Source organism: Natrix helvetica (assembly GCF_964273705.1).
Source record: "Natrix helvetica genome assembly, chromosome: 3".
Taxonomy (NCBI): Eukaryota; Metazoa; Chordata; class Lepidosauria; order Squamata; family Natricidae; genus Natrix; species Natrix helvetica.
In genome coordinates, this window is record NC_138549.1 from 88,032,935 (window position 1) to 88,060,933 (window position 27,999).

General features: G+C 44.5%; 3 protein-coding genes across 11 annotated transcripts in view; 2 read left to right on the forward strand and 1 right to left on the reverse strand.

The window, feature by feature from the left end:
* Positions 1-27,999, forward strand: part of DIPK1A (divergent protein kinase domain 1A) — a 263,262-nt gene that overhangs the window by 193,035 nt on the left and 42,228 nt on the right. The gene's annotated exons all lie outside the window — the stretch shown is intronic.
* Positions 1-27,999, reverse strand: part of RPAP2 (RNA polymerase II associated protein 2) — a 300,695-nt gene that overhangs the window by 164,123 nt on the left and 108,573 nt on the right. The gene's annotated exons all lie outside the window — the stretch shown is intronic.
* On the forward strand, positions 44-27,995 carry GFI1 (growth factor independent 1 transcriptional repressor). Of its 9 annotated transcripts, XM_081949587.1 has the most exons (8): positions 4,316-4,416; positions 5,373-5,417; positions 8,289-8,569; positions 9,014-9,205; positions 14,301-14,695; positions 16,113-16,250; positions 20,442-20,607; positions 25,407-27,995. In XM_081949587.1, the coding sequence occupies exons 3-8, from the start codon at positions 8,455-8,457 to the stop codon at positions 25,583-25,585; spliced, it is 1,185 nt and encodes a 394-aa protein (XP_081805713.1). In that variant the 5' UTR covers positions 4,316-4,416; positions 5,373-5,417; positions 8,289-8,454; the 3' UTR covers positions 25,586-27,995. The 9 variants fall into 9 exon arrangements, with proteins under 9 accessions (XP_081805715.1, XP_081805712.1, XP_081805713.1 ...); XM_081949589.1 differs by lacking the exons at positions 4,316-4,416; positions 5,373-5,417 and adding an exon at positions 44-89; XM_081949586.1 differs by lacking the exon at positions 5,373-5,417 and having other exon boundaries at positions 4,286-4,416.

The window sequence follows — 27,999 nt, forward strand, 5'->3', positions numbered from 1 at the left end:
TCTTCAGTCTGGAGGAAACGGAGAGAGCGCTTTATGTAGTTAAGTCCCCGTGGGAGAAAACCGTCGTCCTTCCACCGTCCTTCCCCACGGTAAATGCAACCATCCTCTCTTCCCCACCCACCCCGCTCCGATGCTGTCTCGGGCTTGTTTGTCTGGTTTGTTTGGCTCAGCATGGCTAGGTGGCTCAGTGGCTAAGACACTCAGCTTGTGGATCAGAAAGGTCGGCGGTTCGAATCCCTAGTACAGGTCAGGGGGTTGGACTAGATGACCTCCAAGGTCCCTTCCAACTCTGTTACTGTTTACAGGTCAGGGGGTTGGACTAGATGACCTCCAAGGTCCCTTCTAATTCTGTTACTGTTTACTGTCTGCCTCGGTGCGCAAAAAATGGCTTTTTACACCCAAGACGCCCTGACTCGAGGGCAGCGGGACTCCACTCCGGCCCTTTGAGGTGTCCGATGCCCGTGCCGCACTTGGGACCCTCTTCCCACACCTCGCCCCTAATGTGGTCCAGAGCGCGTCCCCCCCACCCATCCCGCGGACGTGCCCACCCCCTCCCCATTGATTAAACTAGCTGGGATGCGAGCGTACACTTGCAGCAGGGAGACTTCACCCCCCCCCCCCCATTTCAGGGAAGTGGCGGAGGTAGAAGCGCCGTCCGGTTTCCCTCCGCCGGCTTATTTTTTTCACCATTTTTCCCGCCTTTCTAAATCCCTCAATTGGGGCAAATAAGAGAGAACCAACTGGCGGACCGGGACGAGCTTTCCTTGGAAACGGATCAAATTCGCAGGAGGACAAGGAGGGCTCTGTGTGTGCCCGGCCCACGCACCCCCCCCCCCGTGCTCTGTCTGGGCGATCCTGTGTTCGCCCAAAATCCAGAGGGGTCGGGAAGGTGGGTCTCCGGGCGGCTTGGTACGCCAGTGGGCACCTCCCGAGATACGAGGGCTGCCCTACAGGCAGGATTTTTTGGGGAAACGCCGTCGCGAGTTAAAGAAGGCGACGTTCTCGCCTTGCGGAACTGAGGGAAGTTTGGGTAGGGAACTTCTAGTTGCAGGGTCTCCAACCGTGTCAACTTTAAGACTTGTGGACTTCAACTTGCTGGCTGAGGAATTCTGGGAGTGGAAGTCCAGAAGTCTTAAAGCTGACAAGGTTGAAGACCCCTGTTCTAGTGGAGGTTGAATATTTCCCGGCCGCTTTCAGACCTCGTCGGCCTTTGCCAGGAACTCGCCTCCCCCGCGGGGTTAGACGATCGGATTTACGGAATGAAACGAGAAAGGAGGAGGCGGGGGTTGTTTCCCCCCCTCCCCTCGAAATCCCTGTGAAAGCTGTGTTTGGGATTTTGCGTGCGTGCGTGCGTGCGTGCGTAAAGGCGTCGCCGGCTGGATAAGCCCGCCTTTTTTCCCCAAGCGCGCCTTTGGACGACTCTTCTACTTCTCTCCAAATCAAAACTTTGGTTTCGCCCGCGTTTCAGGCCGGGGGACAAGGCCGGGGTCCGACAGAGAACTGTTGTGATTAATTCCGAAAGGCAAGCGCGGGGTAGCGGGGTTTTCCGCCCCCTCGGCTCCTTTCCTATTGGCTGTGGGAAATGTGATGTGAGGGTCTTTTTCCTTCACCCTCTTGGAAAGGATCTCGAGTCCTCAGCCGCCAACAGTTTTAGACTGGAAGCTGCCTGACTTCGGAAGATAGTTGTCATTCGTAGGTTGACCAGCGGTAGACACCTTGTTGTGTGAATTCGTCCTTAGACGCGTATAAAGGTGAATAGAATAGAATAGAATTCTTTGTTGGCCACGTGTGATTGGACACACAAGGAATTTGTCTTTGGTACATATGTTCGCAGTGTATGTAAAAAGACAAGATACATTCGTCAAGAATCATAAGGTACAACACTTAATGATAGTCATAGGGTACAAATAAGCAACCAGGAAACAATCAATATCAATATAAATCGTAAGGATACAAGCAACAAAGTTACAGTCCTGCAGTCATAAGTGGGAGGAGATGGGTGATAGGAATGATGAGATAAAGGTTCAACAAAAGGGCAACGGGGCCCTGGTCGCCACCTAAAATACCTAATTTTTTATATTTCTATTCTAATCCAAATGTTTTAAGTTTAATTTAGACGATATAAGTTCACTTTCCCGCAAACCCACCCCCCTCCCCCAATATTTTAAGGTAGCCTGAGACGACAGGACAGAATCCAGATTTGGTACACAGCAGGAGGAGTTAAGCCTAAGGTTAGGTCTTGTAGCTTTAGGGGTTTTTTCAGCGACGCTTATTTTGTGTTGCGAATGTGGGTTTTAAGAATCGTGTGTGAATGTCTCTCAAGCAGATACACATCTCCCTTATCTCAAATCAGCCTCTTGGTTGAACACATACAGTACACAATTTCTGTTTAGTAATGGAGAAATTATATATAAATAGCCCGAAAGTCACCAAGCTCCGAGCTGAACAGAGATCGGAATCAGCCTAAGGAACCTTCTGAGACTTTCTTCAGCCCGAGCTTCTGTTACAAACCGGCAACAATTAGGAAAAGAGAAGTAGGAGGAACCCCAGAAAGAGACTCGCGTTCCAACCTGTGAAGCGGGCCAGTCTCAGAAGAGGGCATCTCTCGGGCTGCCTACGTACCTCTCACTTTTTGAACCTTGGGAGGAGGGGTAGAGGGGGTGGCTGCTACACAGTCTGAGACATCTGGGGAAACCGGCCGGGGGCGGGAGAGAACAGGCGGAGCTGGGCGCTCCTCTGGAATGCCCCACCCGCCTCCGAGTTTCTTCCTCTAATTCTACCGAGGGCGGTGTGTGTGTGTGTGTGTGTATGAGAGCGAGAGAGTGAGAAAGAGAATGAGAAAGAGAGGGGGGGGGGGAGAGAGAGACTGGGTGGCTGGGCCAGATAAGGCAGCCAATCTATCAAGGCGCTTTGATTTCCCTTCCCAATTTTCCGCCACGCCGTCTCCTTCTCAAGGATGAAAGAGACAGCAGGTGGGGGGCGGGCGGTTTTCTCCCACCGCCATCCAAAGGGGTGGCGAACGCGGCCGATTGCCATGCTGTGGCCAAGCCAGCGCATTCCAGATCCGCAGATTATCGGCATTCTGGGTACCTTTCTCTCTTATGCCACATCTCTTTTGATTAAAACTTAGGCCTCCTTCAAGAAGCATCGTTGGACCCTAAAGGGGGGCGCGATGGCCCTGCTGGGAAGTGCGCTTTTTCCTTGTGTGGATTGTTGTATGGTAGCCCCCTCGCGTTTCCCCCTTAGACTTACGAGGCGGGAGAAGTCACGGGTGGGTGGATAGGGTGTTATTAGCTTCTTAATGATAATGCCATGCATAACACTTTTTTCCGTCCTGTTCGTCTTATATCTGTAAATAATCTTTGCAGCGCCAATCTTTTTTAAGGGTGGGGGTGTGGAGTAAAAGCGCGCAGAGCGGAAACATGCAAAGATCCTAGCGTATTGGTATCCTAATCAATCGGCCTTGTCTCTTTGTCGTCTCCTTATCAGTTTTAAAGATTGGCGGAAAACCAGACGGTTCGATCCCGGCCGTCGGGATTCGTCTCAGGCAGCGCAAGCGAATGTCTCGCCGAAAATGTTGGAATTCTCCAAATGTAAATTTTATTAAGTGGGGTCTTGATTCCCATCTATATTTCTTTAGAAGACAGTCCGAATGACATCAAGAGGCTAATCCCCAAGTAGTAAGCTATAAAATCTAATCAAATTAGATTCTTTTCTCCTTTTAATTTCAGGAATTGAACTCACTTGATGTAATTCATTTCTCTAAAAACCCACAAACAGCCTTCAGTCCTGGAAGCTCTCTGGCTGATCTTGGGCCAGTCGCTCTTTCCCAGCCCACCTTACGTTGCAGAGTTGCTGTGGGGAAAAGAGGGGGAACCAGCGCTATAGGTACTATCTTGAACTTTCGAACCAAGGGCAGAATATAAAATAAAGAAATAAGATGCGGTGGTGGGGTGGTAGACATCACTAATCATTCAACGATTGCTTAAGGCAGGGGTCTCCAACCTTGGCAACTTCAACTTCCAGAATTCCCTAGCCAGCTTTGAATTCTGGGAGTTGAGGTCCGCCAAGCTTAAAGTTGCCGAGGTTGGAGAGGTTCAATTTTTTACTACCGGTTCTGTGGGCGTGGCTTGGTGGGCGTGGCAGGGGAAGGATACTGTAAATTCTCCATTCACTTCCCACTCCAGGGGAAGTTAGTGCAAAATGTCCATTTCCTCCCGATCAGCTGGGGCTCGGATAATAGATGGGGGTGGGGCCAGTCAGAGGTGGTATTTACCGGTTCTTCGAACTACTACTACTACTCAAAATGTCCGCTACCGGTTCTTCAGAACTGGTCAGAACCTGCTGAATACCATCTCTGGACTGTGTGTATATGTATGTGTTTATATGTTGAAAGCAAGTGCAGAGGATATATAGGTGAATAGTATACTGGGTGCAACAGTATTTTTGTAGGCATTTTCTCCACAATAACTTCAGTTCTTGTTGTAAATGGAATAGGAAATACTCTTCTTTCTGCTTATACATAGTTCCCAAACACGTATTTATTTCAATAATGGATAAAACCCGTTGTTGGCTTAAGAGTTCAACTGTGTAAAATTCAACCCACCAGCCAGAAACACGCACACAAACAGACAAAAACACATTTCAAAACGGAATTCTATAGGTGTAATTCTCAGGATCTTTCAGTTCTGGTTAAGTGACCTCATCCAATAACTTTTTAACCCCTCCCACTTTTAGCCGCTCACAGCTAAAGCAGCTTCTTGGATGAGAAGCAAAACCTCTTCACAGGAAACTCAGCAAGTCCTGTTGCCTCTTGAAAAAGCACCTTTGGGACAACCATGATCTGGATGACTGAGAATCTCCATAGACAGACATTTGATGGCTCAGGTTGTGGGAGAACGCTCAGCCCATTTAGTTAATTGTTGACGTAATGTGTGAATCCAGAATTCAGCAAATGGGTTGACTTTGTTGGGTGATTGCATGCGCGTTCTCCTTTACTATTTCCAAAGGGCGTTTTAATCTCTATTTACTCTGGATGCAGAAAAAAAACCTGAGGGGAGGGACAAGAAAGAAACGGTATCCGTATTGATCTGAAGGCTAACCAAACAAAAACTGCCTGAAAACGATTTGACTCAAATCTGAATCTAACCCTCTGAATACAGTTGGAATGATAACTAAGTAACTAAGTAAATATCAATGCGTGGACCTCTTAGCTTGCAATCCTATGTGTTCTTAAGTGCTTTAAATACACTTTGGGCTGCTGCAAAGCCGAGATGGACCCGAAGCATTCCACCCGTGTGTGTGTGTGTGTGTGTGTGTGTGTGTGTGTGTGTGTGTGTGTGTAGCTTTTCCAAAATATTTTCTATCCCTAGAATTGGAGAGTTTTGGCAGAGGACTGGACAGTACAGAAAAAAGAGGTAATGATTCATTTTTTCTCTGAGCAGCCCTGCCCTTTCGAATTCATAGCGACTTTCTAAAGCATCTGATGATTTCCAAGTTTAATCCGGTCCTGGATGAATATTCTACCCCTCCCACATTCTATGCAGTGCTCCACAAGGGGGTAAAAAGCAGCCAACTCCAAATGCTCCTGAATTTTGCTTCTTGTGAGGAAAAAAAAGGCAGGTAAAACGCATGACTACTGGCTGTTTTCAGAAGCGAAGGTGAACGTTTCTTCATTCTCCTCTGTTAGAATAAAATGATATTGCAGTGTATTAATTCTTAGAATGCAAATTTTTAATCCCCCCCTCCAATGAAGGACAATTTCAGTGTCAGAAGCCAACGTTGAGTAAACACCAACGGTATAAATTAGCATAAATTAGTGTCTAAAATCCAGCAACCCTAAAGACAGCGAAAAGACCACAAGATTTCAATGAGGCACTTGGTGGTGTTTTTTTTTTTGGCCCCACTGAATAAACGTGTCATTTTAAATCATCCGTTTTTCTCTTCCCCCTGGAGAATTTTGGTTGTCCAAACCACCATTTCCGACACAGGAGAGAGAAGGGGGGGTATGCAAAAGAGCTAAAGATTTGCTGGTCCCTAAGTCAGTTTAACAATCCATCTCAGCCCTGAATTGATTTATTCTTTTGAGAAGATACCCACAGAATAAACTTATATAGGGATTTTCAACCTTGGCAACTTTAAAACTTGTGGACTTCAACTCCAGTTGTCTTAACAACTTTAACAAGTCTTAAAAGTTGCCAAGATTGGAGACCTCTGATCTAATATATTGTGTGAAAGATCATTAAACACTAGGATTGCAAGTCTATCTATGTGTACTCGGATATGTGAGATCATTGGTGTTCTCTGAGCAAGAGTTAGGGTTAGGGTTAAAGCACTGATGATGTTACCTAGTTTGGCAATGAAAACAACCAAGCTCAGAGAGTACCAAGGATCCCTCATTTCAATCCTGAGCTATAAATATTCTCCTTTATGTATGCCCCAAAGGACCGGATGGACTTCCTTCCAGGTCAGTGGTGAAATTAATTTTAGTTGCATATACATACAATTAATTGATCTAGCATGATTTTGGTCACCATCAATCCTCCTGCCCCCCCCCCCCCGTTAGGGTTGCTATCATTCCTATTTCATCGTGACAAATCAGTGCATTTAAAGGACGTAGTAAGCCACACATCAAAATTTAAAACTAGCCTATTCAATTCTTGTGCTTTATTTATGCTTCTAGGGATGCCTTAGCCAAACACAGCTAACCTGGTTACTGCATTAACCTATTTCTGTATTGACACAATACATCGCACTATAAATTCCCCCAAACCCCTAAATCACAAAACGACAGTAGCCATGATGAAAGCCAGCAGACTTAACAACGTTTAAGGAAGCGCAGCAATTTTTGAAACAAGCTGGTTTAGAAGGGCCCTGTAAAGTCAGAAGATCGGGTGACTTGCGTAAGCCACGTTTCGGTTAAACATGGATATACTTGGGCGGGTGGGCGATCGTTTGATGGTCCTTGAGGACATTCGACGTTTTCCATCTTCGCGTTCTCCGGATTCCCTTACTTGCAGTTAAAACCCTATTTGTCCTGCAAAGGCCGAGATTAGCGAAACTGGCTTTAAAATCAGGAAGTGAAAATATTGGAATTACCCACAGCTGTTGAAGATTGACGCGCCGTTTAACCTTCTCCCTTTAAAAAAAAAACGGAAGAGCGAATCCTGTCGCCTGGATGGCGTCTTCCCTCCAATCTTAGTTTATTTACATCTCCGCCTCGGATTGTAAGGATTTAAACCACCTTTGAGGGATGAGGGTTTGGAGGACGCGGCGTTTTGGGATGTCCCCGAAATAAGGCTCAAGCCAGCTGCCTAGAAGCTACGCGTCCCTCTCTTTTCCAGGACGGCGATGTAAAAGAGCCCACGATTCTCGAGGGAATGGCGCGCCGTGCGCGGGGTTTAGAAGCTCGCGCGGCCCGCGTTTCCCTAGAAATACCCATCCATGATAGCAATCCCTTTGCTTAATCAAGAGAGTGGGACGGCGAGGAGGCTGCTAGAGAGTGGCCGCCATCGCTAAGGGAATCCAAGCCCCGCGTACTCAGTTATACCTGCGCCTCTCAGGTAAACGGCTAGGGGTGCGGACCGAGGCGACTTCGAGGATCCCCGCTGTCCAAGAACGTGCGCGACGCACTGCTCAATAGAAAAGCGCAACTCATCCTACACCGGGGTTTTCCTTGCGTTCGAGGTGTGCGTTTTTATGTATGGTGTGTGGGGGAGAGAGAAGGAGAGGAGGGGGGGGAGACAGACGGACGAACGGACGTTGGGCGTGGTTGAAAATCTCGCTCACCTGCAAAAAACCCTTGACATTTGAAATTCTCTCTCTCTCTCCCTCTCCCTCCCTCCCTTTCTCTCTCCCTCCCCCCCTCTCACACACACACTGTCCAGTATTGGACGGAATATGACAAGCGGATCAAAAGACCGGATGCGGTCCCCTCTGCTAGATTGCTTAGAAAGAAATAGCCTGGAGGGACATGCGGGAGGGGGGGAGCTTTCTGGAGGAGGGACATACTTTTTTTTTTTTTTGGTAGAACCGTCTATTCCTCTTGAATAGGCTTGAATTACCCCCACCCCGCCCACCGCCCGAAAGGCCGCGCCAGCGAAACGGGTGGGGGCAGGGGGAGAGGTTGAGAAAGTGCCAGGCGGTTGGAGCCGCACTCCCGTCGTCGGGCTGGGGCCACCTGTGTGAATGCCACCTGGTGGATGGTAGGGCGTCTTCCCGGCCCGGCGCTCCTCCCCTCCGCCTTCCCCCGAGATCGGTGACCAATGCCTCCTTCCCCCTCCGCCTAGGTCCCTCGCAGCGCGGCCGGGGCGTTGGAGAGCTTGGCTGCTGGTGGCGCGCAGAGGAACGAGCTCGGCGGCCGCTGCGACTGTTCAGTCGAAGAGGTCCGAAGGCGTGACAAGAGCCAGCCCGGGGGAGGCGAGAGTGGGGGCGGCCAGCCTCAGGCCCCTCGCCATGCCTCGGTCGTTCCTGGTGAAGAGCAAGAAGGCTCATAGCTACCACCAGCCCCGCGCCCCCGACGGCGACTACGGCGGCACCCTGGAGAGCGTCTTGGCTCAGATCTGCGCAGGTAAGAGGCAAAAGCCCTCCGGGGGACGGTTCTTCCCTCCGGGCCGCCTGCCTGGGAGGCGCAAGGCCATCGCCTCCGGGCACCTGCTTCCCGCAGGCTGAGATCCCGGAGAAGGTCCGGGTTTTGACAGGCGCGGTTGACTGAAGAACCGCCAACCTGCATCTGCTGCCCCGTCCATTTGCGCTGGGTTAGTTGGCACGACGCGCTGCCCCACCAACCGGCCGGTCACATTTTAATCACTCGCGTCCTGCTAGCCCGACCTGTTTAAGGATTAGTGTAGCAGACTCGTGGCGTTGGAAGTGGTCGTGGGAACCCGAGTTTAACTGCTTCGATTCCCTTCTTTGATTTCGCCCCCCTCCCCCTCAACAAAATCCCAAATCAGGGATCAACAGCATCTTCGGGGGGGAAAAACCAACGGTTTCTTCTTTTCTCCTTCCTGGACAGATAGCACGGTTACGCACCTGTCTCTCCCCGAACGGAGTCTTCCCCCGGATCGCCTCTCCCCGGATTCTCAGCTGCCCGATGGGGCGGACAGGAGCTCCGATTCGGCCCCCAGCTGCGAAAGCAGCAGCGTGTGTGATACGGCCGCCGAGATGGAGGATTTTTGGAGACCGCCCTCCCCCTCGGCCTCCCCAGGTAGGGATGGAAAGAGGCGTCGGAGGGGAGACGGGCGCTTTGAACGAGGGCGCGTTCCCGGTGGATGAACCCCGAAGTAGCCAGCCGCTTGCGATCCGCGTACCTGAGACGATTGGGTTAATTCAGAAGATCGTGATTAAAGCTGGTCAACCTATCGTATTGACAAAGCCACCGGGAGGGCTGTTTTGAGAAAATCATAATAGATGGGTCTCTTTAAAGTTGGGGGGGGGGGGAGAGAGAAGGAGAGAGGGAGCTTTAAAGAGCTTATCCCGACTTTTCGCTGCGTCCTACGGCAAGGTAGTCGTTTTCTCCGTTGTTCTTGAATTGGTGCAAGTCAGTGACTCAAGTCGTGCGGTCGCCGTTAAGCGGCTCAGTTTGATCGCTTCAGCGTCGATCCATTTCATCCTTTGAAATACGCAATGAAGGGGTGCTTCCGTCTTTGGGTCAGGGCTCCTTAGGTTAAAGGGTAGTCTTCGGTTTCCTGCTGAGAGGAGCACGTCGTTTTGAGTTCAGCGAGGCTCCCTGCCAGAGGAGCCTGGCTGGAATTGGGGGGTTGAACCTTAGGTGCCTGGAATCCTCAGCTTCCTTATGCAAGAAGCCCTCCCGTGTCCTCCAGGGACCGCGAGGTAGGGAACGAGGCTTTCCCTTGTTGCCCCCCAAACGGTTCCCAAGAGCGTTTCTTTCTTCAAAGAACCCTCAGCCTACTTACTTAAGTTTTGGTGTAACGTGGGAACCCATCTCCTCGAAAGAAAAGGATAAGGTGGAGATAGGGAAAAGAAGAAGAGGCACATTGGGGCGAAAAAATGAACGAAGCACCTGCATACATTATTGCAGGCTGATTCTGCTCATTGCCAGGAGTTCGATCCTGACCGGCTCAAGGTTGACTCAGCCTTCCATCCTTCCGAGGTGGGTAAAATGAGGACCCAGATTGTTGGGGGCAATAGGCTGACTCTGTAAACCGCTTAGAGAGGGCTGTAAAAGCACCGTGAAGCGGTATATAAGTCTAAGACCTATTGCTATCTTGGAACCCACTGCGCCACATTAGATCGGACCCGACTCTCCTGGCGAAATCTCCCCGGCGGGTTGGGCAAAGAAACAAAGCCGCGGAGCGGGGGGGGGGGTAGACGCGTGCAGGTGGGCTTAGGCGACGGGCTGGCGTTCCCTACCAGGAAAGCGTTGAAAACAGCCCAACTTTCCTCTTTGGGGGAAAGTGACGGGAGCGGAGAAAGAAAAAGGCGCCTCTGATTGACAGGCGTCTTTCCATTCGCCCCCTCGTCGGTCCCAGAAGCAGCCTCGACGGTGACCGCGGCTCTTTCTGGCGACCGTTCCGGAGAAGCGCCGTCTCGGGTGGCTCCGACCTTTGATGTGGCGAGACGCGGGAGGAAGCCGCTCGCCAAGGCCGAGCTCTCAGCAAGCCGTTTTCCCTCCGTTTCCCTCTCCCCTCCTTGTCTTGGTTGAACTACGAAAACAAACTTCCTCTTTTTTCAAGAGCCGGTTGAGAAGTTTTACGGCTGGAATAAGAAAAGCGTAAAAAAAAAAAAAAAAAAAGAGCTCTCCGGTAGCTGAAAATAGGCTGAAAGAATTAAAAAAAAACATTCCCAAATCCTGAAAGGGGCGCTAACCCTAGAAGGAGAGAAAGCTTCGTTAGTTTCCTTAAGATATGATTTCCATTAATTATGAAGATGTAGCTGACGAGAAGTGCAAACAGCTTGCTGCTCTCCCCCACCCCTCCAACAGAGGAGATCAACAATTTGACCGAGCTGAATGTTGTAAAAGGGTTAACTTCTGGTCTCAGGCCCATAAAATGAGAAACCGAGCCCCTGCGCCTATAGGGAAGAATTTATTCAAAGCTGCCCCCAAAAGTGTACTTGTTTTGTGAGGCGGGTTGTCCAAGTTGTGCCAACTGGAGGTAAATTTCATTGGGACTAACAGAATGCCCGTTCCTGACCAGTCTTTTTCACTGGTTTCACTAAATAAAACCACCCAAACCTGTTTAGAAAAAACAAACAAAACTAAAGTAAGCAGGGGTAGCAGAAAACATCCCGAAGGACTTGGAGGCTGGTTATTGGGAGGAGCAGGTAGCATTCTGGCAAAAAAACTATGCCTTGAAATTGGTTTAGGTGCCTCATGGGAGTAATTTGGGGAATGAGTAAGCTCCCGCCCTTCTGCTATTTTACCTGCATGCCCCCAGTTTGGATACAAATTTTCAACAGTATAAACCAGCTACCAAAGGTTCAGCCCTCCTGGAACAATTAATGAAATCTTTGACAACAATTAAATCCTGAAATCCAAAGCTGAAGCTGATTTATTCAGCTTCAGGTTTAGTCAGCCTTGGGTTAGGACTGCCCCTGGGTTTTATAATATGCATTTTGTGGAAGATCTATCAATACATCCTCAAAGACTTTCTGGCGGTTTCTGTTAGACACTAGCCTTTCACCAATTGAAATGATCAGAATAGGAACAGAATAATTTGAGAATATCTACTGAGCCTACAGAAGTTGTTATTTCTTTGCCTGTGATAGGAATGAAAGCCCATCATTGAAAAACGGCATGTGTTCCTAATTGTCAGAAGACAATACACATCTAAAGATAAATTACTTAAAAGGCAATTTTAATTTCCCTTGTCTTTCATGCATATGGTATCTTTTATTCCTTTGCTGATGTACAGTCCATCCTTTAATTTCTTTATAACATTGTTTTATCTTCTCCCCACATTTCCAAAAGATGCTTTATTGGTACATTATGAGAAGAAATAGTCTTTAATTACATCTTCATTGGTTAGCTTGTTACAATAATAATAATTATTTTAAATACAAGAATGGAAGTGAATATTTGCTGCATTTCTTTTCATTTGGGCTGTCTGTTTCAGAGGTCCTTAACCTTAAGGTGTATGTGTGTGAGAGTGAGGTTAATGGCCATTAAAATAGTTGTCAGGATGGATATGAACAATGTCAAAGCATATAGATTGAAAGATAAATCTCCGGGCTCCACCAGTCCACCCACCTGCATCTTTATTTTCTGATAATACCTTATTGTGGGAAATATAAATTATACTTGATGTTGATCCTTTGGTTTTGCATCATTTAATTGAATGAATGAATGAATGAATGAATGAATGAAGGAAGGAAGGAAGGAAGGAAGGAAGGAAAGAAGACTTGTGAGCAGATAGATTTGCCCTCTCAAGTCTTGATACTTGTTTTAATTTTTGTTTCATTTTAATTGAAATTTAACTGAACCTATACTTTTTAAATAAAATTCTCAAATTAAAAAAAGCACATATAATGTGAAGATTTTTCAAAGTCCCAAAACAAAGCAGTTTAATTAATTCAATTAGTTAACACTTGCATTTAAAATGTCTAATTCAGTGTAAAGACACAGCTTGCAGTTTCCAGGTGGAAATATAATAATGTATCCGATATTTGTAAAGCCAACACTGCCTGACCTGAAAAAGCTAAGCAGGGTCGGACCAGATTCGTATTTGGATGGGAGGCCAGCAGAATTCTCAGGCAATTCTGTAGATTAAATTTATAAGTGAAAACAAAACAGAATTAACCCAGAAATACTGGAGAGAAATAATGGCAGTTTGCCTCTGTACGGTTGTCAAGAAAATTACACGGACATCCACAAATTAAGTTTGACTCATATATTGGAAGTGTCAATTTAGACAGAAAAAGGCAAACATCTGAATTTACAAAATCAGCAGTGTGATAGTCAAATATCCTTGGTTTGGGTTTGCAAGAGATGATTGTTTTCAGAGGAACCATTGAAGCAATCAGCAGCCTGACCACCAGTGAGAATGTTGGAGATATTTATCAGCCACCATCCTTTTTTTTCTATGTGCGGGGGAAAAAAAAAACAAATAAAAAAAGTTACAGCCCAGAATCTTCACGGCCCAAGCCTTTTTATTTTGCTGCTGGTAGATTGTTTGTTTGTTTGTTTATTACAAAGGCAACCTCAATTGTGGGTTGTTTGGATATGCTTCTAAACAGTCTCACTTGAAGATTTTGTATTAATGTTTTCAATATTATTAATGTTGTCAGTTATTTGTGGAGCTCTGCTTTGGAAAGCCTATTCCACCTCCTCCTTGAAATTTCAAATCCCCAAAGTTTCTGATGATGCTGAAGACAATTGCAATTGGTTACATTGTCAGACTGTTTCTAGTCCAATCCCAGAATGGGAAGTGCTTTTGCTCTTATCTCTTCAAAACATCATATTTATATGGCTCATCTATATAGAATATGGCAAATGTATTGCTCAAGAAGGCAATCATTTCTGATTGAGAGATCCATTCTATCAAGAATGATAGAATGAATCTTAGTGGTTTTGTGCCAGGAAAAAAAAGGAGGTGGAGAATTAATTTCCCTTTAATCTCAAGACTCTATAAAAAAAGTAGCACAGAGTTTATACTTTTGAAAGCAGCCTTTTTTCTGATTTAGAGCAAAATACATATGGAAACCACAACATTATTGCTTACAGAAACCATTCTCAAGTCATGAAAACCCACTGAATTCCTATGAAGAAGAGTAATTATTATGAAGCTCATTTAAATATGTGAGGAGAGATTGTTCAGAATTATTGTTCATTGCCTACAGGAGCGTTTAATTTCTTCACTGCACGTAATTTCTGATAGAATATTTTGTGTTTATTTGTTAGTTGCGAAGTCGTGTCTGACCCATCGTGACCCCCATGGACAACATTCCTCCAGGCCTTTTGGTTCTGTCCATGGGGTTTTCACGGCAAAGATACTGGAGTGGGTTGCCATTTCCTTCTCCAGTGGATCATGTTTTGTCAGAGCTCCATGCTATGACCTGTTCATCTTTGGCGACCCTGCACGGCATAACTCATAGCTTCATTGATCTATGCAAACCCCTTCGCCATGACAAGGCAGCAATCCATGAAGGGATGTATTTTTATATGGAACCCTAGATAAATGAGAGAGTAGTTGTCATGAAATTGCAATGTAACATTAGTAAAGCAAATTTCCCTTCCCTTCCTTTCTCTTCTCCACCCATCCCTTCCCTGCCCCGCCCCGCCCCGCTCCTTGGGAGTGCATGAGTTTCCTAGTAATTGTCTCTAATGTATTGTATTTCCCCAGCTTCTGAGCGGTCCATCTGTCCATCCTTCGATGAACCTTCCCACTTCTCCCTACCACTGAAGCCTTACACATGGAGCAGCCTGGGAAATACTGAACTGAGACATTTGGTACAGAACTGCAGGCCTTGCTCAACTCTGGAACGTGGCCTCTTCTGTGAGCGAGGATCTGAGCCTGCTCTGTATGCCTCAGAGCGTAACTCAGCCCTTGGACTCTATGGTGACTTTGGCTCTCCGGGACTCTTTGAGCGGCCAACCGCAGCCCCTGGAATCTTTGTGGAGACCCCACCTGGACTGCAACCGGAGAAGAGTGCAAATAGCATCAAACTGGAATCAGAACTCCTCTGTCGCCCTCTGTTGCTCAGCAGTGGCTCCTACAAATGTGTCAAATGCAGCAAGGTAGGATTTAAATTCCATTTTGGAAGGGCCAGGCCAAGGATGGGCAAAACAAAAGGTGCAACCAAATGGTCAAAAGAGAGGTAGATCAATGATCTGAAGAAGTGATGGAAGGTGGGGGGGTCAGAGTGTCACATGACTTGGCCTGACCTTTTATTGATCACATGATTCAGGCAGTGTCGGCTGGTGACCCCCAGGGGGAGAGCCTTCTCTGTGGGAGCGCCTTCCCTCTGGAATGAGCTGCCCCCGGAGCTTCGCATAATCCCTGACCTCCGGTCCTTCCGACGCGCCCTAAAAAGTTGGCTTTTCCAGCAAGCCGGGCTGACCTGTTAATTTTAATTTGAACTTATTTTAAATGTATTGTTTTTTTTAAAATTCGGTTTGTTTTTTTGGATATGGATTTAATCTTTTTTAACTTTTGGGATGTGTGTTTTTTAATGTTGTACACCGCCCTGAGTCCTTTTGGAGAAGGGCGGCATATAAAGCCAAATAAACCAAACCAAACCAAACCAAACATGATTCAAAATCTGATCTGATGTATCAGGCCACACATTTATTCTATTATTTCTTTTTGCTCAATAATTGGTCAGATGCCTATGAGAAATCCACAGCAGGACATGAAATCCAACTCACATTCTCCAATATCTATTTTTTTAAAAAAAACACCAAAATCTAGTATTGTGATTCTGATTGAGGGATAGTATATATAGCTATGATTATAAGCCACCATTGATATATTTTTACCTTACCTGAATGGATTCTTCATAACTATGTTCATCACATCCTTTATATAAAGCAATCCAGTTTTCAATTGAACTAATTAATTGATTGACTTGATCATAGGTAATATTAAAAAAAACCAACACTTTGCCACCTGCAGGGCCGGATTTAGATGAAAAGAGGCCCTAGGTTATTCCACTTATGGGGCCCTTTCACCTCCCATTTTTAAGTTTGTAAATTACATGAGAGATAATAAAATACATCTTTAGTGTGATATATATCAATATATTGAATGAAACATGTTGTAATTGGTACTAACCTTTATAAAAAATGTGGCACGGATAATAATAAAAATAAAAGGCCCCTCTTGATCTTGAGGCCCTAGGCTGAAGCCTAGTTAGCCTATAGGAAAATCCGGCCCTGGCCACCTGGATATATAGAATAGCTTAAACTGGGAATCCTTGAATGAAACCAGCCTTAGAAAACCACTAGAGTTCAATTCCTGGGAGGACATAATTCATTGTCAACAGCAAACCACTTCTTGAGACTCCTTTTTATACTCATGATGTCCTTTGGTTATTGCTCAGCAGGGGTCACCAAGGGAAATTCTCGATCGGACATCTTCAAGGACCTAGAGTCAGAACCGGCTATGAGCTTTAGCCCCGAACACTGATGTTTTCCTTCATTCTTTGTTCCTTAGGACTTCTCTACACCGCATGGCCTAGAGGTGCACGTCCGTCGGTCACACAGTGGCACCAGGCCCTTCGCTTGCGAAATGTGTGGCAAGACATTTGGCCATGCTGTTAGCTTGGAGCAGCATAAAGCTGTGCACTCCCAGGTGAGTGTGCAGGAGGAGACGACTCTGGGTGGGGTGGGGTGGGGATGATGGAGTCTCCAGGTATCAGAGGGTATGAGGATGGTCAGTTGGACATTAATTCCGAATGATTCCTCCAGTTGAGCTCCAGTTGTAACTCATCCGGAAAAAGATCTATTCAAGAGTCAAATAAGAGATCGTTCGTACATGTTAGTTCTCTAAGAGGAGGCTGCTAAAAGATACACACATAAAGTTTGTACAACTGTTATTTATGGCCTAAGAAGTGACATCAGTCCAATCTCCAGATAAAATTGAATACCTTTTCCTACTGTTAGCAATGGGGCGGAGACATTCTGGGATAGCCAAGTCCTTGAGATGATAAGATTCATCTTCTCAAGATTTCTGAAAGGTACCAGATTATAAATTGCTTCTGTCTGTGATTGAGCCATGCCTATAGCCAAAATGTAATAATAGTCCCTCCTGGAAAAACCACCTGGTTTTCAGTGTCCTCCTCATAGAGAACTCTTAGGCTGAACCCTTTGTTTTTCCATGCAAATATTATGACCGGAAGAGCTGACTCCTTCAGCCTTTCAGCCAAGATGGATGGGAGTGTATGGACTCTATCCCCATTCAGAACTGATCCATTCTTTCCAGATTCTGTAATTACAAGAACCTGGGAAAAACTTTAGATGCAGGCAATGCTGGGGGAATGCAAAAGGGAGCCAATGAGGGGAAATCAATGCATCCGTCCCCAAGTGGTCGGAGCAATAGAATGGCATTTTTCTCACCCATTTGCATTTTCCTGTCAGCTAAGTGACTTATAATCCATTGTCCTGATCCAGGGCCATAGGCTCTGCTCCTGAGGCCAAGGTGAAGTAGCAAGTCCCAGGAGAAAAGAGTATGAAATTTAGGGAAGAAGAAGGTGATGTTGACCAGGCTTGGGCATGCTGGAATGTAGGGGAAATTTCTTTGGTGCATTAGTGGAAGAAGTTATCAGTCTCCTGATGGTCCTGGGGCTGATATGCTCATGACCAAATCAGAAGAAGGAGTGATAAATGCATAGGAAAGGTGCATGGTCTCTCTACGATAGGGGTGTCAAACTCGATTTCATTGAGGGCCACATCAGGGTTGTGTTTGACCTCAGGGGGGTGGGGTGTATGTGGCCAGATTGATGTCACTCATATCAGAGGCGCCTGTGGTGGCCCAAATGCTCTGCCAGCAAAAATGGGCTCCCTCCCTGGCCCCGTTTTTGGCCAGGTGTGCCCTCCGAGGGCTGTAGGAGGCCATCAGGGCTGAAAATGGAGCCTGGTAGGGCTGCATGCATTCCTCCCGAGCTCTGTTTTCCTTGGCAGAGGCACCGCAGGCCGGTCTTTCACTGTTTCCAGGGTGGCTCTGCAGGCCAGATCTATGCACTCTGCCGGCTGTATCCTGCCTATGGGCCTTGAGATTGCCATAGATGCTTTTTAACTGTATTACAAGGACGATCAGTCAGGGCTTTTTCTCATACATTCTCATTAATTTTTTAAACTCTGCATTTACATTACCTAAGCAGCATACTTAGTATAAACCTTGGTTTTTCCTACATTCTGGATTCTGTTCAGATATTTGCATAAGGTGCTTTTCATCACCAATGTAATAATAGACCTTCCTGTTTAATTTTATAAGCCCTTGTGGTTCAGCTTCTTCAGGTTTCCTCCAAGGTGATAAACAGTTTTCCATAATCTGTTGCTTTCTGTGTTGGATCTACTATTTTCATGATACTAATTGAAAATTGAGAGTTGTAGCCCATGAGAATGGCTGGAACCTGCTCGTGATCTAGTTGATTGCTCTTGGAGAGGAAGTTCTAGATTAGATTGATTTCCATTATGAACTGGTAGACATAGGCCTAATCAGGGGTGGGCTTCAAAAATTTTAGCACGGGGTTCTCTGCTAGGTTGCTGGGTGGGCATGGCCTAGTCAGCTTCCTGCACTACTGCGGAGGGTGCGATTTTGCCCTCCCAGGGCTCTAGGGGCTTTCCTTGAGCCTCCGGGAGGACAAAAACGCCCTCCCGAGGCTCTAGAGGCCCTCTGGCCTTCCCAAATTTCCAGTAGGCCTGTTTTCTACCCTCCCTGAGCCTCTGCATGTGCCCTGCACTTACCTGCATCCAAAGCAGGCCATGTGGGGACTCCTGGGAGGGGAAGGGTGGGTGGGGCCAGCCAGGAGTGGGATTTGGGGGTTCTTCAAACTGCGCAGAACCTTAGCTAGAGGTTTTCCTGAACCCCTGCAAACTCCCAGCAGCCCACCCCTGCCGCCTAATCACAATTATTGTAATTAAATCTTGCTTTCTCAATAAACATCCAATTTTGACTTGAAGATAGGCTTGGAAGGTATGGCTTAAAGCAATATGAACTGAATTTTCATGTCTGTTACTACCCATTTGCTTCAGTGGGACCTTGTAGGCCTTTTCAAATTACAGGTTTGGGTAGCTTGACCTAGATGAGGACAGTATAGGTAGGGTGGGTTGTTCATTTGTGAAAGAAAATGTTGCACTCAAGCAAATACTGTGATTAATATCCGATTTTGAAAAGGGATGTACAGCATAAGTCATACTGGAAAGTAATATATTTTCCCTACACCTTTCACAAGTGTTTTGTTTGTTTTAACCTGGTTATTACAGTATCACCTTCCTTCTTGGTTTTCCATGCAAGGTGCACTTGTGGGAAACTATCTTTGTAACTCTTAATGCACAGAGGTACTTAGTTTTTATGTCTGGGTAGCCTGTCCTGAGATTTCTTTGGGATGAAGGTATGCTCTATGAATTTCTAGAATTAATAAGTAACCAGTCAAACAATAATTTGGTAATTCTCTTCTAGTTGGAGAATTTTACTTATCAAAAGAGTCTGAGCCTCAATACACCTCCATTTGTTGGGTGAGTCAGTTATCCCCACCAAAACAGCAAACCGATTACATTGTTCCTTCATGCTGTTCACACAAAAGCAGTTTTCTGGGGCTACAAGTCAAACTTTCCAAATGGCAACCCAGAAGAGTGAGACATCTGTGCAAATGCATATTTCTTGCAAAACAGAAGCATTTTAAGTTTTAAAGTTGCTGCCGTTTATTGGATTTATTTTTCCTTTTCCCAATGCATCCCCAACTAAATTTCAGGCAGTGAGGTCTAGACCAAAGCAGGGTTTTCCCTGCACACAATGGATCTTTCTGTGAAATAAAAAATGTCTTATGGCAATTAATTTTATAAAAAACGCTAATTGATTCTTCCAGTTTTTGTAGTTTATTTTAGAAGTTTGTCGGTATTCATTACTTTCTGTAGGAAACTATCCTGGTGGAAGAGTTTCCTGAATATTCTGAAATATGTCCAGACTCAGATTGTGTTCCATTAGTTGATAGCTAGGCTGAAAGGGACGCAGTGGCTCAATGGCTAAGACGCTGAGCTTGCCGATCAGAAAGGTCGGCAGTTCGGCAGTTTGAATCCCTAGTGCCCTGTAACAAAGTGAGCTCCCGTTACTTTTTCCAGCTTCTGCCAGACCTAGCAGTTCGAAAGCACGTTAAAAATGCTAGTAGAAAAATAGGGCCACCTTTGGTGGGAAGGTAACAGCGTTCTGTGCTCCTTCGCCATTTAGTCATACTGGCCACATGACCATGGAGATGTCTTCAGACAGCGCTGGCTCTTCGGCTTTGATACGGAGATGAGCACCGTTCCCTAGAACAACTAGCACATATGTGCGAGGGAAACCTTTACTTTTACCTTAGGCTGATTCTGGCAATTAAAGTCCATATACCTTAAAGTTGCCAAGTTTGAGGAACACTGTTTAATTTATTTTTCCAAAGTTTAATTATTTGTAGATGATATATAAATATATTTATATCTGGATGTGTGTGTGTGTGTGTGTGTGTGTGTGTGTGAGAGAGAGAGAGAGAGAGAGAGAGAGAGAGATAAAGAGAGCGATTAATTATCGTCTAGTTCAATTTCTCCCCCAAAATTATTCCAGATCATTAATAATATTTCTTAATTCCTTCTTCCACTAAGGTTCTTCCCTAGTTTTTTAAAACTATATACAGTAGGAACTTGTTTTAAAATATATACTTTTTAATCCACTTTTGTTACGTTTTTGTTATGTTTGTTATGGTATAATCAATTAATGAGGATAAGGCAGTTGATATTTTAGCTGTGTTGCTGTGCCTTGTATAGTTCAGTAAAGTCTGTTTTTGTTTTTCAGGAACGCAGCTTTGACTGTAAGATCTGTGGGAAGAGCTTCAAGAGATCTTCCACTTTGTCCACACACCTTCTCATCCACTCAAATACCCGGCCTTATCCATGTCAGTACTGTGGAAAGAGGTTCCACCAGAAATCTGACATGAAGAAGCACACTTTCATCCATACAGGTGAAGTCTTCATTTTCATCCAGCTTCATAGGTTTTCTTAGTGGTGGGATACAGTAAATGTATGGTCATTCATGTACCCCACTATTTCCTTTTAGATTTTTTCTCTCTCTTTTCATGATCATCATCTCTCTTCTTCTTTCTCCTCCTCCTCCTCCTCCTCCTCCTCCTCCTCCTCCTCCTCCTCCTTCTCTCTCTCTCTCTCTCTCTCTCTCTCTCTCTCTCTCTCTCTCTCTCTCTCTCTCTCTCTCTCTCTCTCTCTCTCTCTCTCTCTCTCTCTCTCTCTCTCTCTCTCTCTCTCCAGCTACCATTTATCTATCATTAATCTATCTCATCCCTCTTTTCCCCCATCCATCCATTGTAGCAATTTTCTTAGAAAATCAGGATGGAGAAAAATTTAGAACCAGTATATCTGCTAGTATTAATTCATTTCAGAAAGATGAATAGGGTTTTTTTTTTCATTAATCCCATCTTCTAGTATATTTATACATATATATTACCCCACCCTCCACCCTAACCCACCCCCACCTCCCACTCAACCCCCCCCTGACTTCCACTATACACCACTCTAATGATTCCAAGCATCCCATGTATTATTTACTCTAATCAACTATCAGTCTAAACAATCTTACCTAAAGGCTACATAATACCTCCTAGTCTGGTACTTATTCTGTATATAATCAATCCATTTTGCCCATTCCTGTGTATAATTCTCCTGCTTCTGATCTTTTAAAAAAGCTGAAATTTTTGCCATTTCGGCGAACCCCGCCACTTTCTGAGTCCATTGACCAGTTGTCGGTAAAAAATCTTTCTTCCAATGTTGCGCAATCAGCAGCCTAGCTGCTGTGATCATATACAGAACCAATTTTGTTTCCCCTTTAGTAAGATCCTTAGCTATACCCAGTAAAAACATTTGCGGAGTAAATTGTATTCTTTTTTTCAGTACATTTTGCATGACCCACCATATTTTTATCCAAAAAGCCTTAACCTTATTGCAGGTCCACCATACATGAAAAAAGGTAGCATCTAGGCACCCGCATCTCCAACATTTTGGTTGAATATTTGGGTACATGCATGATAATTTTTTAGGATCTAAATACCACCTGTAAAACATTTTATAAAAGTTCTCCCTTAAATTCTGAGACTGTGTAAATTTAACATTCTGAACCCATATTCTTTCCCATGTTTCCAACATAACCACTTCACCAAAATTCTGAGCCCATTTAGAACCAGTATATCTGCTAGTATTAATTCATTTCAGAAAGATGAATAGGGTTGTTGTTGATTGAAATGGAAGAAATCTTATACTAGAGATTGATAAGACTTAGCCACGTACATGAAACTACATAAAATAGGTATAATTTGTTCCTATAATTATATAATATATATAAAATATCACCAGGTGACCTTGGAGAAGTCACCGCTTCAACTTTGTCTATCGAGCAAAATGTTCACGTCTCAGGCAATCGCCCTTCGTTCTGCTGTGAACAAAGTGAATCATCTACTTTCTGCTCTGGATACCACTGTCCATTGTCCCATAATAGCAGGAGATAAGGGCTACCAACACAACACCCCCCGGAAAGAAAGCCATTTGAGTAATGTAAAAAATAAAGTTTGCTATAGACCAGGGGTGTCAAACTTGCCGTGTCACTTAGTCACGTGACATATCGTAAACCCCCCCCCTCTTTGCTAAAACAGTGGTGGGCGTGGCCAGTGCATGATGCATCTGGCCCGCAGGCCACAAATTTGAGACCCGTGCTATAGACTAGTAAATGGAATATATTGAAGCTGCAGATTGGGGACATTTTTCCTTTGTCAGCATGAAGATTTGTTTCCATGCATTTTTTAGGTGTGAAGAACATTTGCATTTGTTCCTTGTATGATGAGCTATTCCACATAAATGCATCCTCTTTTGATAATAGCAACAATCATATACTACCATTTGATACTGCTTTTCATGTAATCATGAATATCGTCATATCATTCCTTAGGCTGGGCCATATACACACGTTCAGTATTATATGTTTGTCTCATCGTAAAGGCTAATCTATAATTAAATTATAAAACCCAACAAACAAGCAAGCAGGCAAATGTGTCATTTCTTCCATACTCTTAGTCTGGGGACGGGGACGGGGGGGCAAGGGGACACATTCTATTTCTATGAAAAGGGTATACAAATTATTGAGGATATCGTTTTCCTAGAGTGAAAAATGTTACTTTCAGAAAATGCTAAGAATGATGATTAGAAGAATTAGATTTATCTTCCTTAAAAATGTTTCTCGTTATGTAAGCTGTTAATAGTACCAGTCCCTATGAAAATTTGTGAAATAGGAGATTTTCCTGTTCCAGATACCAGGCAGATGATGGTCAGTTTAGATGGGTTCTGTTATAGTGTGCTATCTGGCATTAACAGAGCTGGATCCAAATTTAGCTGCATAGGTAGCATCTATATGAAATGAAATGACTTTATTTTAATAATTGATTAAAGCCAGTTAAAATAAAATCACATATGAAAATAAAATAAAGCAAAAAAAAAAAAGAGCGACAGATACAAATCTGAAATGACCATGAATTTTAGCAAGAAGCCACATCTGTTTAATAACGGAACGCTTTAAAATCCAATCATCCTGTCGTCATTGACAACAGTTTGTTTGTGTGACTGTTTGGGGTATACTTATATATCAGTGGTGTTAAATTTGAAAAAAGATGATGCTGATATGTGGCTTGTGAGGGTAATAACACCTTTGCTGCCCCTTTAACAGGTTCTAAAACCCGTAGCAGTAGTCAACTAGGTGAAATATGGACAGGTTGTAACTTTCAGTGTGTGTGTGTGTGTGTGTGTGTGTGTGTGTGTGTGTGTGTGTGTAGTTTTCTTGGTAATATTTTTCAGAAGTGGTTTGCCATTACCTTTTTCCTAGGGCTGAGAAAGTGTGGCTGGCCCAAGACTACCCTGCTGACTGTGTCTAAGAAGGAACTAGAACTCACAATCTCCCAGTTTCTAGTGTAATGCCGTAACCACTACATCAAATTGCCTCTTTTCTGTTTGTTCTGAAGTTATTTATTTAGTTTTTTTTCCTCCCCAATGAAATACCTTTAAAACTGTTTGTGATGATGGGCAAAGCGGCATAAACTCAAAAATCATTTTCGCTTTTGATAAACAGAGAAACTAAGGCAATGAATAATGAAATGAAAAATAAAAAGATATTGAGATTTAAATGAATGTTTTTCACAGGCATTTCCTTCTGGCTAATTTGTATAGTTCCTTATAGTTCCTATAACTACAACCTGATCTTTTTTATATTTGGGAGTCCGTGCCATGGGTCTCTGCAGATAACCTTGATGATGAAAAAAAATGACACATAATTATGTCACAACAGAACCTCCACATTTTTGTTCTCATGGGCTGAGTTTGGACCCAAGTTTGGAAGTCACGGGGTTGCATTGTGATGTCACAACACATATTTTGCTACTTGCCCACTCTAGCTTGTCCCTGTGGATGCCTATAGGTATAACTAGAGTATCTCTAGTCAATAATACAATAATACAATAATACAACACCAGAGTTGGAAGGGACCTTGGAGGTCTTCTAGTCCAACCCCCTGCCTAGGCAGGAAACCCTATACCATTTCAGACAGATGGCTATCCAACATCTTCTTAAAGACTTCCAGTGTTGGGGCATTCACAACTTCTGAAGGCAAGCTGTTCCACTGATTAATTGTTAAGACACTTTCAGGAAAAGATTACCAAATAGGTTATCAGTATTATTTGAGGGCATGCCTTAGCCACATAGCACCTGCTGCTCCCTAAAATGGCATCCATTAAAAAAACACCATTTATTTGGACTGAAATTGCATGAAACCAACAAATCATGAGATTTTTGAGCAGGCTTGCATAAAATCTCTTTGAAGACATACATATTTGAGGAGGATTGAAAGTTGTTGATGAACAAACTGCTGAAGAATTCTGTTCTTCTTGTCTGTGACAGGTCAGCCATAATTATTGGAAAGGTCAATGTTGGAGTTATGAGATCTGGACTTCAAACATCCAGATGGGATGGAGGGAGTATGGTTTCACATACTGCCTGTGTCTGACGGATGGGGCTTTGCTTGTTTGCACGGCCCAGTTTTTGGCATGCTGTGTGGCCCTGTGCCAGTCCACGGACTGGAGGTTAGGAACCCCTCAGGGGTGGGCATCAAAAACTTTAGGAAAGGGTTCTCTGCTCAGTTGCTGGGTGGGCATGGCCTAATCGTCCTCCTGCACCACGGCAGGGTCGGTGTGTTTTAGTCCTCCCCAAGCTCCAGATGTTTTCTCGTGCCTCCAGGAGGGCAAAAACAGCTTCCCCAGGCTCCAGAGGCCCTCTGGAGGCTGGAAACGGGCCCATTTGTGAGCTTCCTGAAATTCTGGCTGGCCTGTTTTTTTGCCCTCCCCGAGCCTCTGTGTGCGCCCTGCACTTACCTGCATCCAAAACGGGCCGCGTGGGGGCTCCTGGGAGGGCGGGGTAGGTGGGGCAGCCAGCAGTGGGATTTGAGGGTTCTCCAAACTGCACAGAATCTTAGCTAGAGGTTCTCCAGAACCCCTGCAAACCGCCAGCAGCCCACCCCTGGAACTCCTGATTTAATTTATTCCACTAACAATATCTTCCTTTCTAGAAGAATTTTTATCCTTCGTATTTCTAGCCAGAATATCTAGGACTGAACACCCAGGACATACTGTAGAATATCTGCATCTCCTTTTTAAGTTAGCTTGATAGGGCTACTGCTGTATTATTTTTAACCTTGCGTCCATCTTCTCATCCCTTTCAGGTGAGAAACCCCACAAGTGCCAGGTGTGTGGCAAAGCTTTCAGCCAGAGCTCAAACCTGATCACTCATAGTCGGAAACACACTGGCTTCAAGCCCTTTGGCTGTGATCTGTGCGGCAAAGGCTTTCAGAGGAAGGTGGATTTGCGGAGACACCGAGAGACACAGCATGGTCTGAAATGAGAACCCGGTGGACTCTGGAATAACACAACACAAACACTATGTCGGCGAACTTCCCTTTTCTCCTTGTGGGCTGCCTGTGTCCTGCCTCTGTCTTTCTGGTCTGATCCTTAAGTTCACTTCCTGCCCTCTTCTCACTAAATAGGAAGTTGGGAGGAACTTGGTGAGAGTTTTACAGAAATTAACTCAAAAGGTCTTGGAATGAACACGAAAAGCCTAAAGAGGTGGGGAGAAGCACCTTTTCAGAATTAAATCCTGGACTGAACAACATATGTTCAGTATCTGTTCCCCTTTCACTCACACCTTGTGGCACAAAAGGCCCTATTTGGATAAGCTACTGGTATCCGTGAATCAGACAATTATTTTTCCCAGGGAATCACACACAGACTGCGTTGGTTTCCTGGAAGTTAATTTTCTGGGTTACCCAAATTTCACATGGTATATAATTCCACAAAGGGATACAATAAAGGAGAGTGTGATTTTTGTTTTGTACCATTTAAGAGTTAAAACTTCATGTTTTCATTCAATTATTATTATTTTTTGCCTAGGAATTTTAAATTGACAGTGGAGGGATCAACTGTATTTCCCACTCTGTAAGGCAGAAAGTATCTCAAGGGATGGTAAAACCAATAATTGAATATAAGGTCCTGTCCTGTTATACAATGATGGGAGAAGATATAGCCATTGGGTCAGTTCCATTTTTCTGTCTCAGCCTCATAAATATTCAAATATGTGTTTTTAAAAAAGAGAAGAACCCCGTGAATTTCTCTTTTATAGCTCATTACTAAAGTAATACAACAAGCCTATTAAAGTGGGTAAAGGAAGTAAAAAACGTCAGTGAGAGTCAGAGGAAAAAGTTTACCGGTATATGTTTTTCTACATAACTCACCAACCAACCACAAGCAAAGTGTTAATATCTTTGTACTGTCCGCCTCCTCAAAATGACAGTGGAAGCTCCCACTAGGCCATTACTGTGGGTTGTTCCTGTCCCTTTTGTTAGCCTATTGAACACTAGTGGGGGCCTGAGGCAACATTTTTTCCCTGGAGGAAGAGAGTTTCCCCACCACTTCAGCCTCAGTTTTATGGTGTCTGCAAGGGGGAAATTAATATTGGGTGCCTCGTGAAGCAATGATGTAATTTGTGACATTCATGTGATGATGCCATGATGTGTGCGATTTACACCATGGCCTACATGTATGTCTTTACTAGAAAATGCATTTTCTTTTCTTCACAATCACTGCTGGTGTAGGATCCTGGGATTAGGAACCAGTGATGTCTTATTTTCTGCTGCAGTTTTCTGGTACTTCTAATTTGCACCAGCAAGAAGATCTCTTGAAACAATAGGCCTTTTGCTTTTTGCAGTATCCATTTTTGGGTTCCTCAATGGGATTGCCCTGAAATCAAAGTTGAAAGACCCATGACACCCTTTACAGATTAGGATACTGAATGCCTTGAATTATGGGGAAAGAAATATGCACTCAAAGCAGGCAAGATCATCTATCCTTTGATCCTCAGCTAGGCACCAATATAAAATAGGGTACTAGACTGCAGTACTACCCTAATGCTCTATTCCACAATCTTATCTTGGATCAGTTTTATTTAATGTGGTATCCCTATGCCATGCATAACGGACTCTTCAGTAATGACTATCAACCCAGGAATTTGAGGGAACATGACGTCTCGGTGGTGTCCTTGAAAGGTTTGAATCTACCCAGTGAAGGCTGAGAGTCATTCTCTGTACACATGTCTATGAGAGTGAAAATAGTCTGTCTTTTTTCAGACATTGGAAAGAGCACTGTTTATGTGGAACTGCAAAGAAAGAATTTAAACATAAAGCAAGCAGGGTGTTAATGCTAGAAACTTTAGAGATTTGTCCTAAAAGGGAAAGGAACAGATAGGGAGAGGGACAAATGTCCCTTCCTGAAATGACACTGGAACTTTCTAGTTAAGTATCAGAGAGACAAAAACAGCCTCCAAATCAGATCTGTGTAGCTAGCTGACCATTCTTAATCACAACGACACAAGAATGACAAGGCATATCTTGTGACAGCATGGTGTGAGTTTTGCCTTTCTACAGTGTATGACATCACACACAAGACACAAAGGGTGGAGTTTGTGTCACAACAACACAACCTCAAAATATACATACACAATTCCCCATTTGCCCCCAACTCTCCTTACCTATGTATGGGACAGTTTGCTTTGAAGTAGTTCTGGGTCGAAAAAGAGTTGCCTTAACTAATCCTGGCCATACCTCACTATGAGTAGGGAGGGAAGGGGGAGGGGGGAATTGTTTTACTTTATAGATAGGAATGTAAAGTTTTTTTTGTGTGGATTCTACAATGTGTCTTATGTTCATTAATTCATATTTATTCAAGTACAACTTAAATTAATAAAGTTCTGAGGATTCTCAGGAG